Source organism: Anolis carolinensis, unplaced genomic scaffold (assembly GCF_035594765.1).
Source record: "Anolis carolinensis isolate JA03-04 unplaced genomic scaffold, rAnoCar3.1.pri scaffold_7, whole genome shotgun sequence".
Lineage (NCBI taxonomy): Eukaryota > Metazoa > Chordata > Lepidosauria > Squamata > Dactyloidae > Anolis > Anolis carolinensis.
Window position 1 is genome coordinate 22,469,184 of NW_026943818.1, and position 16,440 is coordinate 22,485,623.

Genomic DNA, 16,440 nt, shown 5'->3' on the forward strand with positions numbered 1-16,440 from the left:
AGAGGAATAATTGCTTTTATCCAGTTGCTGCCAGTTAGAAGGCTAAGCTCCTCCAACTTGGTCTTTTAGAGTAATTAAAAACACTAAAAAATTAATACAATAAAATACTATAATAACAGAAAACAACTAAAAATAATACAAGAAAATAATAAAATATAATAAAAAGATAACTTACAATAAAATTAATAAAAAATATAACGTCAAATAAAAATTACACAACAATTTTTAACCAATACCACCACCACTTTGCCACAGCAACGCATGGCCGGGCACAGCTAGCAGTTGTATAAAATGTAGACTGAACTGGATTAGATGGCAGTGTAGAGTGAAGGCGATGTCATAGAGGAATATTATTTAGAATGCCAAGGTAGATAATCCAGTTTAAAGGAGATATTGGCAGAAGTGCCTTAGTATTCTGGGTAATATTGTTGTGTGGCAGGGGTTTGAGTGTAGACTGCCACATAATGGAGTTGGAATCAGATAATCTGTATTTTCTAGGGACAGTAGTATGGATGAGGTCTAAATGCAGTTTGTCTGTGCCCTGGGATACAGGCGTGGGCCAACTTGGGCCTTTGCTGCAGGTGGTTTGAACTTCAACTCCCAGCATTCGTAACAGCCTGAGTCCCTTTTGTTTTTTCTCTCAGAAGCTTAAGGTATTAGGAATGGTGAGAGTTGAAGTTGAAAACAGCTGGAGGGAAGGCTCAAGGGTGGGTGAAGAGTACCTGGTCGCCTGTTGTGGTTGTTGCTGTTGTGATTGTGTTTTTAGTGTAATTATGTTGTATCTTACTTGAGGTGGGGATGATTGATTGTATTGGCAATTTTTGAGTTTGGGGGGTTTGGGGTTTTGTTATTTGTGAGTCGCCGTGATGCCAAAAGCCTTTTATATATATAGATGAACTCTTTGTTGGAAAGGTGGTGTATAAACATAAACCATAAGCAAGCACATAGGCTGTACAAAGTTATGCAATGAACCTTGAGTTCACTGGAGGAAAGATGTCCTGACCCTTCCTCTCATCATCACCGAGATGGAAAGAGCAGTGAATGCAGAAGCCTTGTGTAACGGTGAAACTTCTTTGCTCTCTTTCTCCACCAACTGGAGTAACACCTTTTATTACAATGATCAGCTCAGTGCCGATTCAGAAAATTGCATTGGATAGACCTCATTATGAAATAGGGTTTTCTTTGGGCAATGTCACACCTCAGGTTAGCTTCACCTTGCTAAAGACACCAGGCTGCACACAGAACGTAATATTTTGTAATTTATTAGGAAATAGGCAGTAAAACAGTTCATAAAAGGTAAAAGTTCAGTTCCAAAATATAGTTACAAAACAAGGCTGTAATAATCAAATCCATAGAAGCATAGGCAAGAAACAAGGTCCTTTCAAAGGAAGCCAAAGTCCCAGCAACGAGAATACAGTAGAGTCTCACTTATCCAACGTAAACGGGCCGGCAGAACGTTGGATAAGTGAATATGTTGGATAATAAGGAGAGATTAAGGAAAAGCCTATTAAACATCAGATTAGGTTATGATTTTACAAATTAAGCACCAAAACACTATGTGATGCAACAGATTTGACAGAAAAAGTAGTTCAATACACAGTAATGCTATGTAGTAATTACTGTATTTACGAATTTAGCACCAAAATATCATGATGTATTGAAAACATTGACTACAAAAATGCGTTGGATAATTCAGAACGTTGGATAAGTGAGACTCTACTGTATATCCAGGCTATAAGGTAATACAGGAACGCAGACTTGATACAGGAAAGCAGACTTGGTTCTTCACTCTAGCTAAAAAGTTGCTTTTGACAAAGATCTCTCTTTCAGCAGACTGTTTTAATAGCATAACATGAAGGCATTTCTTTGCCCTTTGACCTCCCTCTTATTTGCTATTTGGAAGCTTCTTCGCAACTCCCGAAATTTCATCCGACTAGCACGATGGAGCTCAGCGGCCTCATTGTCAAGGCCGTGAAGGCCACTGAGCTTGTTAGTGTTGTTAGAGCTACTCTCCCCTTCTGCTTCTCGCACCTGAAACCATCATTAGAAACAACATCATTTCTTCCCATGGGAAAAACTCCCTGCTCTTCATCTCCCACAGCAGGAACACTCTGCACCTGAATCCCATAATTCCCATCAGAGTCATCTTGAAACTCTTCCTGAATCGGAATCCCATCATTATGCACTTGCATCCCAGATGGTGACTACTGGATGGCAAATGTTCTGTATCAGAAACTAGAGCTGATGTGGTCTAGCCAGTGTCATTTTCTGAATCAGCACCCCAAATAACCAAACTGAATCTAAAGAAAACTCTGTGAAAAATTAATTGGGTCATCCTGAGTCAACAGATGATTTCAAGGCCAGCGTGTGTCGGATTTCTACCCTGTTTCCCCTAAAACAAGACATCCCCAGAAAATAAGAGGTTTTGCTGAATTACTAAACATAAGACCTCCCCCAAAAGTAAGACCTAGCAAAGCTTTGTTTGGAAGTATGCCCGCCAAACAGAACACCAGAGGTAAATGTACCTACCATAGAGTGTTGTACATGGAAATAATGGTAGTAACAAGAAATTCTTGATAGGATTCACAGTTTGTCTGGTTATGCTGGTTTATGATGACAACTACTGTACAGTATATAATAAATGTTCAATTTTTTGTTCAACAATAAATGTGAATTCTTCTTCATGGAAAAATAAGACATCCCCTGAAAATAAGACCTAGCGCATCTTTGGGAGCAAAAATTAACATAAGACACTGTTATTTTTGGGGAAACAAGTAGCTACTTTAACCGGAATTTGAAATACCTCTGCTACAACATGAGATATATAGAAACAATGGAGCGGTCTACGATCCAGTCCCAAACAATATACAGTAGAGTCTGACTTATGCAACATTTGCTAATCAATGGCATCTCTGGCCCATCCTCTGTTCGGACATCAGCCAGCAAGTCGATGCCTTAAATCAAGAAATAGCTTCCTAAGATCCACAGAGATACTCGCAGGAACATCTCAGCAAGCAAGAGTCCAAAGGTGGCAGGCTAAAACCCAGAACTTCAATTAGTGGCTGAGACTGGATAAGAAACTCCCTTCTGGGCACACAGAAGACTGGGCAACTTGGAAGGCGCTGAACAGACTACGCTCTGGCACCACGCGTTGCAGAGCCAACATTAAGAAATGGGGCCACAAAGTGGAGTCCACGACATGCGAGTGCGGAGAAGAGAAAACCACAGACCACTGACTATAGTGTGGTCTGAGCCCTGCCACATGCACTTACAGTGACAACAGAGGCACTCCAAGTGGTCAAACGAAATGTATTATAATGCCAAGTTTGTAACCTTGTTTGTGGTTTTTCTATACATTATAACTGTATTCTCAAATAAATAAAAAGCCTTTCTTCTGTACTCATTCTCCCAAAGCTTAGATCAAGACAAATGTCGGTCTCTCCCTTTGTCTCAATTCATTCATAAGCTCCATCTTCCTGTGTGTGGCCTCCTCTTTGCCATTCACAACGCCTAGAACATCCTCTCCTCTGGAGACCCAAACATGCTTTCCAACTCTCTTCTATATATATAAAAGAGTGATGGCATCAGGGCAGCGGACAAAACAACAAAACTACAGGCCCCCCAACCTTGAAATTTGACAACACAACCCATCATCCACGCCTCTAGGTTGATACAACAAAAAGAAAAGAACAATAAAGTCCTAATTAGAGAAAGAGGAATGATTGCTTTTATCCAATTGCTGCCAGTTAGAAGGCTAAGCTCCTCCAACTTGGTCTCCTAGCAACCCAATAAAAAATAATAATAAACACTAAAAATTAATACAATACAATACTATAATAACAGAAAATAACTAAAAATAATACAAGAAAATAATAAAATATAATAAATAAAAATATAACTTACAATAAAATTAATAAAAAATTGCAAATAAAAATTACACAACAATTTTTAACCAATACCACCACCACTTTGCCACAGCAACGCGTGGCCGGGCACAGCTAGTCTGTTATATAACTCTCTTTGACTCTTCACACCCATCAGTGTTCCCTGTCATATCTCCGGTCAAGTCTCAGTGGAACAAAGGAAAACCCTTTATACTGCACCAGACAATTTGCTTGTGTTGATCATTGGCTGGCAGATAATAAGGCATCGGTCTTTCCCGGCCCCTTTTGCAGATGCCAGAGGACTAAGCTTGTGACCTTCTATGCAAAATAAAAGTCTTTATGATTTGTACTTAATAAGTATTGTATATACTCGAGTATAAGCCTAGTTTTTCAGCCCTCTTTTTAAGACTGAAAAGCCCCCCTCAGCTTATACTCGGGTGAGGGTCCTGGTTGGCTTATATTTGGGTCAGCTTATAGTTGAGAATATATGGTACATTTATTATTTTTCTGTATTATTATTGGTATTATTACATTTATTATTTTTCTCTATTATTGTTGCTACTATTACATTTATTTTACTCTATTTTTATTATTATTAATACATTTATTATTTCACTCTGATCTTATTATTATTATTACATTTGTTATTTTACTCTAATTATTACATGTAGGGCCCCTGGTGGTGGCACAGTGTGTTAATGCGCTGAGCTGCTGAACTGCAGACTGAAAGGTCCCAGGTTCAAATCCCGGGAGCGGAATGAGTGCCCGCTGTTAGTCCCAGCTCCTGCCAGCCTAGTAGTTTGAAAACATGCCAATGTGAGTAGATCAATAGGTACCACTCCGGCGGGAAGGTAACGGCGCTCCATGCAGTCATGCCAGTGGCCACATGACCTTGGAGGTGTCTACAGACAACGCCGGCTCTTCGGCTTAGAAATGGAGATGAGCACCAACCCCAGAGTCAGACATGACTGGACTTAATGTCAGGGGAAAACCTTTTTCAAAACCTATTATTACATGTATTATTTTCCTGTATTTATTATTATTATTACATGTATTATTTACCTGTATTTACTATTATTATTACTATTATTACATGTATTATTTTACTCTACTATTATTAAAAGGATACATAAGCACATTGACATTGAAGAAGATGAGAATAATGATTTGATCAGAGTTAGACAGTCTGATCTTAAATTTGAGCTTTGTGTAAATATTCAAAAACATTGAACCTACTGATGCCTCAATTAATGTCATTTTATTGGTATCTATTTTTATTTCTGAAATTTCCCACCCTCAGCTTATACTGGAGTCAATGTTTTCCTAGTTTTTTGTGGTAAAATTAGGTGCCTCGGCTTATATTCAGGTCGGCTTATACTCGAGTATATACGGGTATATATCTGTGGAATGTCCTTGAGGCAAATGTGACTGTTGTAATTGGCCACCTTGATTATTACAATATTTCTGATTTTTCCTTTTTTTTTTTTGTCTGTTGGAGGCAAATATGAATGCTGCAATTAGCCAAAACGATTAGCTTGTAATGGCCTTTCAGCTTTAAAGCCTGTTTTAAATTTACCACCCTTGGCTTATACTGGAGTCAATGTTTTTCCTAGGTTTTTTTGGTGGTAAAATTAGGTGCCTAAGCTTATATTCGGGTCGGCTTATACTCAAGTATATACGGGGTATATATCTGTGGAATGTCCTTGAGGCAAGTGTGACTGTTGTAAATGGCCACCTTGATTAGCACTGAATGGCTTTGCAACTTCAAAGCCTGCCTGCTTCCTGCCTGGGGGAATCCATTGTTGGGAGGTGTTAGCTGGCCCTGATTGTTTCCTGTCTGGATTTCCCCTGTTGTTGATTTGAGGATGTGGGCAAAACGTCAGGAGAGAATGCTTCAGGAATATGGCCGTACAGCCTGGAAAACTCACAGCAACCCAGTGATTCTGACCATGAAAGTGAGACTGAATGCACTGAATGGCTTTGCAACTTCAAAGCCTGTCTGCTTCCTGCCTGGGGAATCCATTGTTGGGAGGTGTTAGCTGGCCCTGATTGCTTCCTGTCTGGATTTCCCCGGTGGTTCTGTTTTGAGGATGTGGGCAATAGTATGTCAGGGGAAGAGGATGGAGGAAACCTTAAGCAAAATCCTGTTTTCCGTCTCCGAGGGGGGAAGCCTTTTGGGGAAACAAGCTTCCGGGGCTGAATCCCGGCTACCAAAACGAGCCTTTGCCAGAGCTCAAAGCCACATGCTTTTGACAGAGCTAATCCTAGGAACGGAATTGATGGGGTGTGTGTGTGGAGGAGAGATAAGAGTGGCCTGGAGAAGATTGACACACTCTGCACACGCCCAGACACGCCTTCTCCTTTGTTATGGATCGGCACATGCTGGGAGGGTGCTGGCTAAAGTGCTTTTCCAATGCAAGCCTGGGACATCTCAGAGAATGCATCCCTTCCTAGGCCATACTTCCTCCAGGACGGAGCTGCAAAGCTGTAATGATCCATTAATCTAATTCCAGGGCTTAAATGGGCCAATGAGTGTGTGAGAGAGAAACAAAGGAAGACCGACTTGTCTTCGGAAATGGAGGCCTGTTACGAGATTTTCAACACTTTTATTTCCAAATGCTCCTTTTATTTGTTGTCAAAGGCTTTCATGACCACAATCACTGGGTTGCGGTGAGTTTTCTGGGCTGTCTGGTCATATTCCAGAAGCATACCATTCTGACGTTTCTCCCACATCCAGAGGTTGTGAGGTCTCTTGGAAACTAGGCAAGTGGGGTTTATATATCTGTGGAATGTCCTTGAGGCAAGTGTGAATGTTGTAATTGGCCACCTTGATTAGCACTGAATGGCTTTGCAACTTCAAAGCCTAGGAGCCTCCAGTGGCCTAGGGGATAAAAGCCTCGTGACTTGAAGGTTGGGTTGCTGACCTGAAAGCTGCCAGGTTCGAATCCCACCCGGGGAGAGCACGGATGAGCTCCCTCTATCAACTCCAGCTCCATGCAGGGACATGAGAGAAGCCTCCCACAAGGATGGTAAAACATCAAAACATCCCGGCGTCCCCTGGGCAACGTCCTTGCAGACGGCCAATTCTCTCACTCCAGAAGCAACTCCAGTTGCTCCTGACACGGAAAAAAAAAACAAACTTCAAAGCCTGTCTATTTATTTATTTACTACATTTATATCCCACTCTTCTCACCCTGAAGGAGACTCAGAGCAGCTTACAAATCAAATGAACATACAATATATTATTGGCATAGCATAATATCAGCATTAAATTACTATATTGTACTATATCATTAGGGCCCCTGGTGGCACAGTGTGTTAAAGCGCTGAGCTGCTGAACTTGCAGACCAAAAGGTCCCAGATTCAAATCCCGGGAGCGGAATGAGCCCCCGCTGTTAGCCCTAGCTTCTGTCAACCTAGCAGTTCGAAAACATGCCAATGTGAGTAGATCAATAGGTACCGCTCTGGCGGGAAGGTAACGGCGCTCCATGGAGTCATGCCGGCCACATGACCTTGGAGGTGTCTACCAACAACGCCGGCTCTTCAGCTTAGAAATGGAGATGAGCACCAACCCCCAGAGTCAGACATGACTGGACTTAATGCCAGGGGAAAACCTTTATCTTATACTCAAGAATATATGGTACATTTATTATTTTTCTCTATTATTATTGGTATTATTACATTTATTATTTTTCTCTATTATTGTTGCTACTATTACATTTATTTTACTCTATTTACTATTATTAATATTATTATTACATTTATTATTTCATTCTGATCTTATTATTATTGCATTTATTATTTTACTCTATTTATTATTACTTGTATTATTTTCCTGTATTTATTATTATTATTATTATTATTACATGTATTATTTTACTCAATTATTATTAAAAGGATACATAAGCACATTCACATTGAAGAAGATGAGAAAAATGATTTGATCCGAGTTGGACAATCTTATCTTAAATTTGAGCTTGATGTAAATATTCAAAAACATTTAATCTACTGATGCCTCAATTAACGTAACTGGCTTATACTGGAGTCAAATTTGAGCTTTATGTTAATATTCAAAAACATTTAATCTACTGATGCCTCAATTAATGTAATTTTATTTGTATCTATTTTTATTTCTTAAATTCACCACCCTTGGCTTATACTGGAGTCAATGTTTTCCTCGTTTTTTATTAGTGGTAAAATTAGGTGCCTCAGCTTATATTCGGGTCGGCTTATACTTGAGTATATACAGGGTATATATCTGTGGAATGTCCTTGAGGCAAGTGTGACTGTTGTAATTGGCCACCTTGATTAGCACTGAATGGCTTTGCAACTTCAAAGCCTGCCTGCTTCCTGCCTGGGGGAAATCCATTGTTGGGAGGTGTTAGCTGGCCCTGATTGTTTCCTGTCTGGATTTCCCCTGTTGTTGATTTGAGGATGTGGGCAAAATGTCAGGAGAGAATGCTTCAGGAATATGGCCGTACAGCCTGGAAAAGCGATGATCTAGGTGAGAGAGAGAGATGGCAAAGATAGGAGGAAAGAAGGGAAAGAAAGAGATGAGATGAAAGAATGAAAGAGACACTGCCATCTATTATTGCCGTGACTATGGTGCATTTAGATTGTTGTCTTGACTGCCACTAATGTTTATTATAGCTTTGTTACAATAGACAAAACATTATTTGTTTAGGCAGCATTCTGAGCACAAAGATAATACAAGACTCAGGCATTATCCCTCCCATAAAATAAAAGGACCGGATTGCTGTGAGTTTTCCGGGCTGTCTGGCCATGTTCCAGAAGCATTCTCTCCTGACGTTTCGCCCACATCTATGGCAGGCATCCTGAGAGGTTGTGAGGTCTGTTGGAAACTAGGCAAATGGAATTTATCTCTCTGTGGAATATCCAGGGTGGGAGAAAGAACTCTTGTCTGTTGGAGGCAAGAATGAATGTGGCAAATGGCCACCTTGGCATTGAATGGCCTTGCAGTTTCAAAGCCTGGCTGCTTCCTGCTTGAGGCAAGTGGGAATGCTGGTTAACTGGCCACACAGGGGGTCCCTATGAAGACTTCTTGTTCACAGCTGCATGGTAGGGACCCCCAGACGCAGCAGCATTGCCCTGACACGAGTGCAAGGCCATTCAGTGCTAATCAAGGTTGCCAATAGCAACTCCAGTTAACAAAGGATTCCCCCAGGCAGGAATCAGCCAGGCTTTGAAGCTGCAATGCTATTCAATGCTGATTGTTAATGGAATGCCATTCATGAAAGAGATGTAGAAAAACACCAGCAAGGGTATGATATTTGGCTAGGCTACTTTTAAACTTACAATAATTTAACGTGTGTTCTTAACTGCTTCATTTTAACTTCATGCCGTATAAAGTAATTTATTTTATGAGTGATTGTTGTCTAAATTTTATGGTTATTGTCTTTGTTACGGGCATTGAAGGTTTGCCTTTTTTTGTTGGTCCCCACAGGGAGATAGGGTGGGGTAGAAATACTATTATTATTATTATTATGCATTATTATTGAAGTTGCAAGGCCATTCAATGCTAATCAAGGTAGCTGATTGCAACTCCAGTTAACAAAGGGTTCCCCCAGGCAGAAAACAGCCAGACTTTGAAGCTGGAATGCTATTCAATGCTAATCAAGGTGGCAGATTGCAATTCCAGTTAACAAAGGGTTACAGGGTTGTTGTGTGTCTTTCGGGCTGTGTGGCCATGTTCCAGAAGCATTCTCTCCTGACGTTTCGCCCACATCTATGGCAGGCATCCTCAGAGGTTGTGAGGATGCCTGCCATAGATGTGGGCGAAACGTCCGGAGAGAATGCTTCTGGAACATGGCCACACAGCCCGAAAGACACACAACAACCCTGTGATCCTGGCCATGAAAGCCTTCGACAACACATTTAACAAAGGGTTCCCCCAGGCAGGGAGCAGCCAGGCTTTGAAGCTGGAAAGCCATTTTTTGGTTGGTAATTGTCTTCAGTCCCCACTGGGAGATAGGGCGGGATAGAATTATTATTATTATTATTATTATGTATTATTATTGAAGTTGCAAAGCCATTCAATGCTAATCAAGGTGGCCGATTGCAACTCCAATTAACAAAGGGTTCCCCCAGCAGGGAGCAGTCAGTCTTTGAAGCTGTAATGCTATTTAAGGTTAATCAAGGTGGCCGATTGCAATTCCAGTTTTAACAAAGGGTCCCCCCCAGGCAGGGAGCAGCCAATCTTTGAAGCTGGAATGCTATTCAATACTAATAAAGGTGACTGATTGCAATTCCAGTTAACAAAGGGTCCCCCCAGGCAGGGAGCAGCCAATCTTTGAAGCTGGAATGCTATTCAATACTAATAAAGGTGACTGATTGCAATTCCAGTTAACAAAGGGTCCCCCCAGGCAGGGAGCAGCCAGTCTTTGAAGCTGGAATGCTATTCAATTCTAATGAAGGTGGCTGATTGCAATTCCAGTTAACAAAGGGCCCCCCAGGCAGGGAGCAGCCAGTCTTTGAAGCTGGAATGCTATTTAAGGCTAATCAAGGTGGCCGATTGCAATTCCAGTTAACAAAGAATTCCTCCAGACAGGAAGCAGCCCGGCTTCGAAGCTGCAGTGCTATCCAAGTAGGAGTCCTTTCTCCCACCCTGGACATCATTCCACTGATATATATAAAATCCACTTGCCTGGTTTCCAACAGACCTCCCCACCTCTGAGGTGTCAGGAGAGGTGTCAGGAGAGAGTGCTGCGGGAGCCCTCCCAGCCCACCTCCCCCCCTGGAGAAGCGCGGCATTCTATCACTCACTACTTGTAGAGCTGCTGGAGGCAGAGGTCCAGGCACTCCCCTTCGGCCTCCTCCTCGGTGATGGGCTCCGAGAGCGGGCGCGGCAGCGAGGGCAGCGGCGGGAGGAGCGGCGGGGAGGGCGGCGGAGGCGAGGCGGCGCTCTCCTCGGCTCCCTCCGCTCCGGGAGGCTCCTCCGGCTGGGCTTCTCCCTCCTCCCGCTCCTCCTCCTCCTTCGCCTCTCCTTCTCCTTCTTCTTCTTCGGCGGCTTTCTCCTCTCCTCCTTCCTCTTTGGCCGGTTCCGCCCCGAAAGGTCCGCGGAACTCGAGCAGGAAAAGCTCCAAGAAGCGGCGGTAGCTCCGCTCCTCAAAGCTGCAGGGCCCGCCCGCGGCCATCGCTTCGCATCGCCCTCCGGAGAAGAGGCAGCAGCAGCAGCAGCACCGGCAGCGACGGCGACCAGCCTCCTTCTGCCACTCCTTCCCTCCACACGCCACGCCCCCTTCCCCTCCCCTGCCACGCCCCCTCCCCTCGCACGCGCCGAAGCCGTTGGTCCCATCTGCGCATGCGCGCCACACGGTTGGGGCGCTGAGGGGGAAATCGGCGCTGAGGGGAAAGGAACCCTCCTTTCTTACTTCACAACCTCTGAAGATGCCTGCCATAGATGCGGGCGAAACGTCAGGAGAGAATATTTCTAGAACATGGCCAACAACCCTCCTTTCTTTCCTCCTCTTTTCGTCGCCTCCAAAGGAAGAAGCCGAAGGGAGAAAGAAACAATCCTTTCATTATATCCAAAACATGAAGAAGGTACAACGTACAATAGTAGAGGTCAGTCCAGGCCTGGATCAACCAAGGCCTTCCCTCCCAAGTGTTTTATGTATTTATTTATTTACTACATTTATATCCCACGTTTCTCACCCTGAAGGGGACTCGGAGCGGCCTACATATCAAATGTACATACAATATATTATTAGCATAACACAATATAAGCATTAAATTACCATATTGTACTACTGTATATCATTTTATTTATTTATTTACTACATTTATATCCCACGTTTCTCACCCTGAAGGGGACTCTGAGCGGCCTACATATCAAATGTACATACAATATATTATTAGCATAACACAATATAAGCATTAAATTACCATATTGTACTACTGTATATCATTTTATTTATTTATTTACTACATTTATATCCCACGTTTCTCACCCTGAAGGGGACTCGGAGCGGCCTACATATCAAATGTACATACAATATATTATTAGCATAACACAATATAAGCATTAAATTACCATATTGTACTACTGTATATCATTTTATTTATTTATTTACTACATTTATATCCCACGTTTCTCACCCTGAAGGGGACTCGGAGCGGCCTACATATCAAATGTACATACAATATATTATTAGCATAACACAATATAAGCATTAAATTACCATATTGTACTACTGTATATCATTTTATTTATTTATTTACTACATTTATATCCTGCTCTTCTCACCCCGAAGGGGACTCAGAGCGGCTTACAAACAAATGTACATACAATATATTATTAGCATAGCACAATATAAGCATCACATTACGATATTGTACTATATAATTTTATGGTAATATTATTAGTAATATTACATTTAACATATAAGGTAAAAGGTAAAGGTTTTCCCCTGACGTTAAGTCCAGTCGTGACCGACTCTGGGGGTTGGTGCTCATCTCCATTTCTAAGCCAAAGAGCCAGCGTTGTCCGTAGACACCTCCAAGGTCATATGGCCATTGGCATGACTGCATGGAGCGCCGTTACCTTCCCAACGGAGCGGTACCTATTGATCTACTCACATTGGCATGTTTTCAAACTGCTAGGTTGGCAGGAGCTGGAGCTAACAGTGGCTGCTCACACTGCTCCCGGGGTTTGAACCTGGGACCTTTCGGTCTGCAAGTTCAGCAGCTCAGCGCTTTAACGCACTTTGCCACCAGGGCTCCTTGTATTACATTATAATATTATCAATATTATATGTATATACAATACAATAGAGTCTCACTTACCCAACATAAACAGGCCGGCAGAACGTTGGATAAGTGAATATGTTGGGTAACATGGAGAGATTAAGGAAAAGCCTATTAAGCATCAAATTAGGTTATGATTTTACAAATTAAGCACCAAAACATCATGTTAAACAACAAATTTAACAGAAAAAGTAGTTCAATACGCAGTAATGCTATATAATAATTATTGTATTTACTAATTTAGCACCAAAATATCATGATATATTGAAAACATTGACTACAAAAATGGCTTGGATAATCCAGAACATTGGATAAGCGAGTGTTGGATAACTGAGACTCTACTGTAATTACAACATAACATTACTGTGTATTGAACTACTTTTTCTGTCAAATTTATGGTGTAACTATCATTGGCTCCCTCCATCTTACCTTCCCATAGCCAAAGCTGTAAAAGTTTGGAGGAGGGCTGTTTCCACGTTTCAGGAGCCTTCCCAGTGGGCTGTCGCTTGTCCTAAGTAAGGTAACAAGGGACAAAGCAAAGGGTCTCGTCTTACACCACTGACATGTACAAGTAAAGAGCAGGGCTTTCTAGCCACATGTCTCTATTTTAAAAAGAATGCTCATATTGTTAAACTCTGCATTCATTCTCCATCAAGCCGGCTGGACTGCTGACCTAAAGGGGTGAGCTCTTCCTAATACAATATAGGGTTGGTAGAATGTCATGCTTTTCTTTAAAGATAAACAAATATATATTTCTATAGATATTGAACTAAAAGAAACCCTTCATGTTTGCCATTCTGGGAAGAAATTCAGTATCCCAATTTCTGTCCTCATATTGTGGTTTTTAAGCATTGTGGATTCCTAGGTTTGTGTGTGTGCCATATAGCCAAACAACCAGTCATTGCACTAAGAACAGGCAACGTCAGTGTCGCTGTCCTTCAGAAGATAGATGGGAAATTGCCATTGGAGCCTGAAGGAATTATCACTCTGGTTAAGAACGATAGCAGGCAACACTATCCATGCGATTTAGAAAGACTATAAAAAGGTTTTACATCTGTTGATTAATGATAATCTCCTCCAGGCATCCGAGTCTGATTTTGTTGTGCTTTTTTTTCTTCATTTCTAAATCCAATAATAATTATTGGAGACACGTAAATGAAATGTGGAAGCCCGACACAGCTGCAGTCTCCTATTTCACGCTGGATTATGTCTAAAATGAAGTCAATTAGCCACGGAAATGGCCCCGTGTTTTCCTGCATCTGTATGCTCAGCCTTGTTTTTGATGGATTCTCCGTGGCTCCTGTTAGGTGTTTGTCTGCTCTGCCTTTCTCTGCAAAGGTCATCCCAGTAACACAAGAGCCATGGCTCTCTGTCTGAAGATTTCCTGTTTCTTTTAGTGTTACAGAGCCAATTCTGTTCTACATTTGAGGTACGGTGCTGACGTAGACTTCAGCACCTGCAACATCCCTTCTTGGGGAGGAAAAAAAGAGAGAGATCTCACTATTAATCTGTTGCAAGTAACATGTGCTCATCAAGGATAGTGTGATTGAATCAGACACCCCAGATATAACTGATTCATATCTGATATTATGATCCAGAAGGGCATTAGCAATTTTTGTCACAGAAGATAACCCAAGAGTAGATAAGATAGCAAGAAAATATGTTAATAGGCAGCAAAGCTTTCCTTTCCCTCTCATGATACTTGAACCCAGGATCATCCATTGAAGCTGAACAGGGACAGATTCAAGACAGATAAAGGAAGGATTGCTAAATGCAGAATGCTGCTAAATTGTGAAATTCATTGCAGTAGGAGGTAGTTATGGCTTAGAGAGGCCAGGCAGCATTAAGAGGGAACTGGATAACTTCAGGGACTTCTAATTTGGAGTGCTTCTATATAACCTCCAATCACACGCCTCCGCAAAATGGGCCTTTGGTATCTGCTGGGGATCCACTTGCTATCCGTGGATGTTGTTGTCCCATTTTATAAAATGGCATAGTAAAATGATATCCCTTATATAAAGTGATAAAATCAGGTCTCACTTTTCATATGTTTTAATAACATTTTCAAGCCGTGAACGGTTCGATCTATGGATCCAGAGTCCATTAACATTCTCTTTTGCTGGTGGACTTTCCACAGGATTCTGGTCACCTGATATTTCTTGGGTCAGACCTAGAATGGTCTTTGTTCAATTCTGAATATGTGTTTCCTATCCTGGATCTGTATTGGCAGTAGAAAGGTTTTTCTTGAACGAGGAAGGAGTGACTAATTAATTCACTTGATTCATTCACTTTTCTTTTTAAATTCCCAAATGGCTGATAATAGTCAAGAAAGAAGTTCTCTCAACCTGATCTACTTGTGTGTTTTTTCATTGCCATGGGACTCTCTGTTGGTTTTTGCTGCAATAGACTTGCATAGCTCCTCACCTGGAAGTTTGTTGTTTCTGCTCTCTCACAAAGTTGATGTGAGGATAACTGTGTTCAGGAGAGCCATGTGTGCCACTTTCAGCTAATTGGTGGAAAGAGAACGTAGCTAATAAATAAATGAGGATAATAAAATAATGATGATATTGCCCTTGCTTTGATACCACAGACCAAAAGTCAGTCACTCATGCCAGCACTTAAACTGTGCTATTTAAAGAGACAGCACCCTTGTTAACTATAAAACATCAATTAAAAGTTCCTATTACACTACAAAAGGAGTGAAGACACAATAACAACCCTACTTACTTATATCATCATACATCATAGGCAATCTCTTGTGGCTCATGAGTCTGATGGTCTTTCAGAAATAGAGTCTTGGTGGTGGGTCCATAAATGACTGTAGAGACGTATTCTGGGTCCACATGGTCCTTCTTTCACAGTGAGGACACACTTTTCCAGAGATAAGGGGGTCCTGACAAGGGTTTGCTTGATTCGCTCTTCCTCACCTTACGTTTCTCCCTTTTACTCTCTATTCATGCCTCTTCAAAATCCACAGCACTGTTGGTAACAACTGACCTCCAGTTCCAATGTTCAAGTGCCAGGGCTTCCCAGTTCTTTATAGGTGTTTATTCCATATTTTTAAGGTTAGCTTTAAACCTATCTTTAAATCTTTTTTGCTGTCCACCGACTTTCCGTTTTTAAGCTGAGAGTAAAGTAATTGCTTTGGGAGACGGCGATCTTTGGGCATTCGAATAATGTGGCATTCAGTCCGGTGAAATGGATGGTGAAGGATAATCGCTTCAATTCTGGTGGTCTTTGCTTTTTCCAGAACACTGACATTTGTCTGTCTGTCTTCACAAAAGATTTGTAGGATTTTTCGAGGGAAATGCTGATGGATTTGTTTCAGAAGTCTAAAATGATGTTTGTTGACAGTCCAGGTTTCACAGGCAAACAACAGAGTCAGAGCTTTATAAACAAGCATCTTGGTATCCCTACGGATGTCTCGATCCTCAAGCACTCTCTGCTTCATTCGAGATTCTGGAAGACCTTATACTAATTCCTGCTTAGCTGGGTGACCTTTGGCAAGTCACATATTCTCAGCCTCAGAGGAGACATATGACAAACCTCCTCTGAACAAATCTTGCCAAGAAAAACCCAGTGTCAGATTCACCATAAGTCAGAAACAACTTGCAGGCACAAATATCGAGTTAGATAGAGGGCTAGGAAGAAAGATAATCCAGGAATGCATGAAAGACTTTGAAATCAATAGAAGCTTCCTTCTCAAAGACTTTGTTTCCAGCACCAGCAAATGCTTCTGCTAGATCACACAAATCTTGTTGGTGTGATCACGTCTAAATCTATCGATTCT

General features: G+C 41.6%; 1 protein-coding gene and 1 long non-coding RNA gene across 2 annotated transcripts in view; one reads left to right on the forward strand and one right to left on the reverse strand.

Moving 5' to 3' along the window:
* ppm1e (protein phosphatase, Mg2+/Mn2+ dependent 1E) overlaps positions 1–11,302 on the reverse strand; it is a 102,847-nt gene extending 91,545 nt beyond the window's left edge. Inside the window, exon 1 of the mRNA XM_062958940.1 lies at positions 10,668–11,302. Coding sequence (XP_062815010.1) covers positions 10,668–11,302 — 635 coding nt within the window. The remainder of the gene's footprint in view (positions 1–10,667) is intronic.
* A 28-nt stretch (positions 11,303–11,330) lies between these two features.
* Positions 11,331–16,440, forward strand: part of LOC134292976 (uncharacterized) — a 43,828-nt gene continuing 38,718 nt past the window's right edge. Inside the window, exon 1 of the long non-coding RNA XR_010000053.1 lies at positions 11,331–11,468. This is a non-coding gene — a long non-coding RNA (uncharacterized LOC134292976). The remainder of the gene's footprint in view (positions 11,469–16,440) is intronic.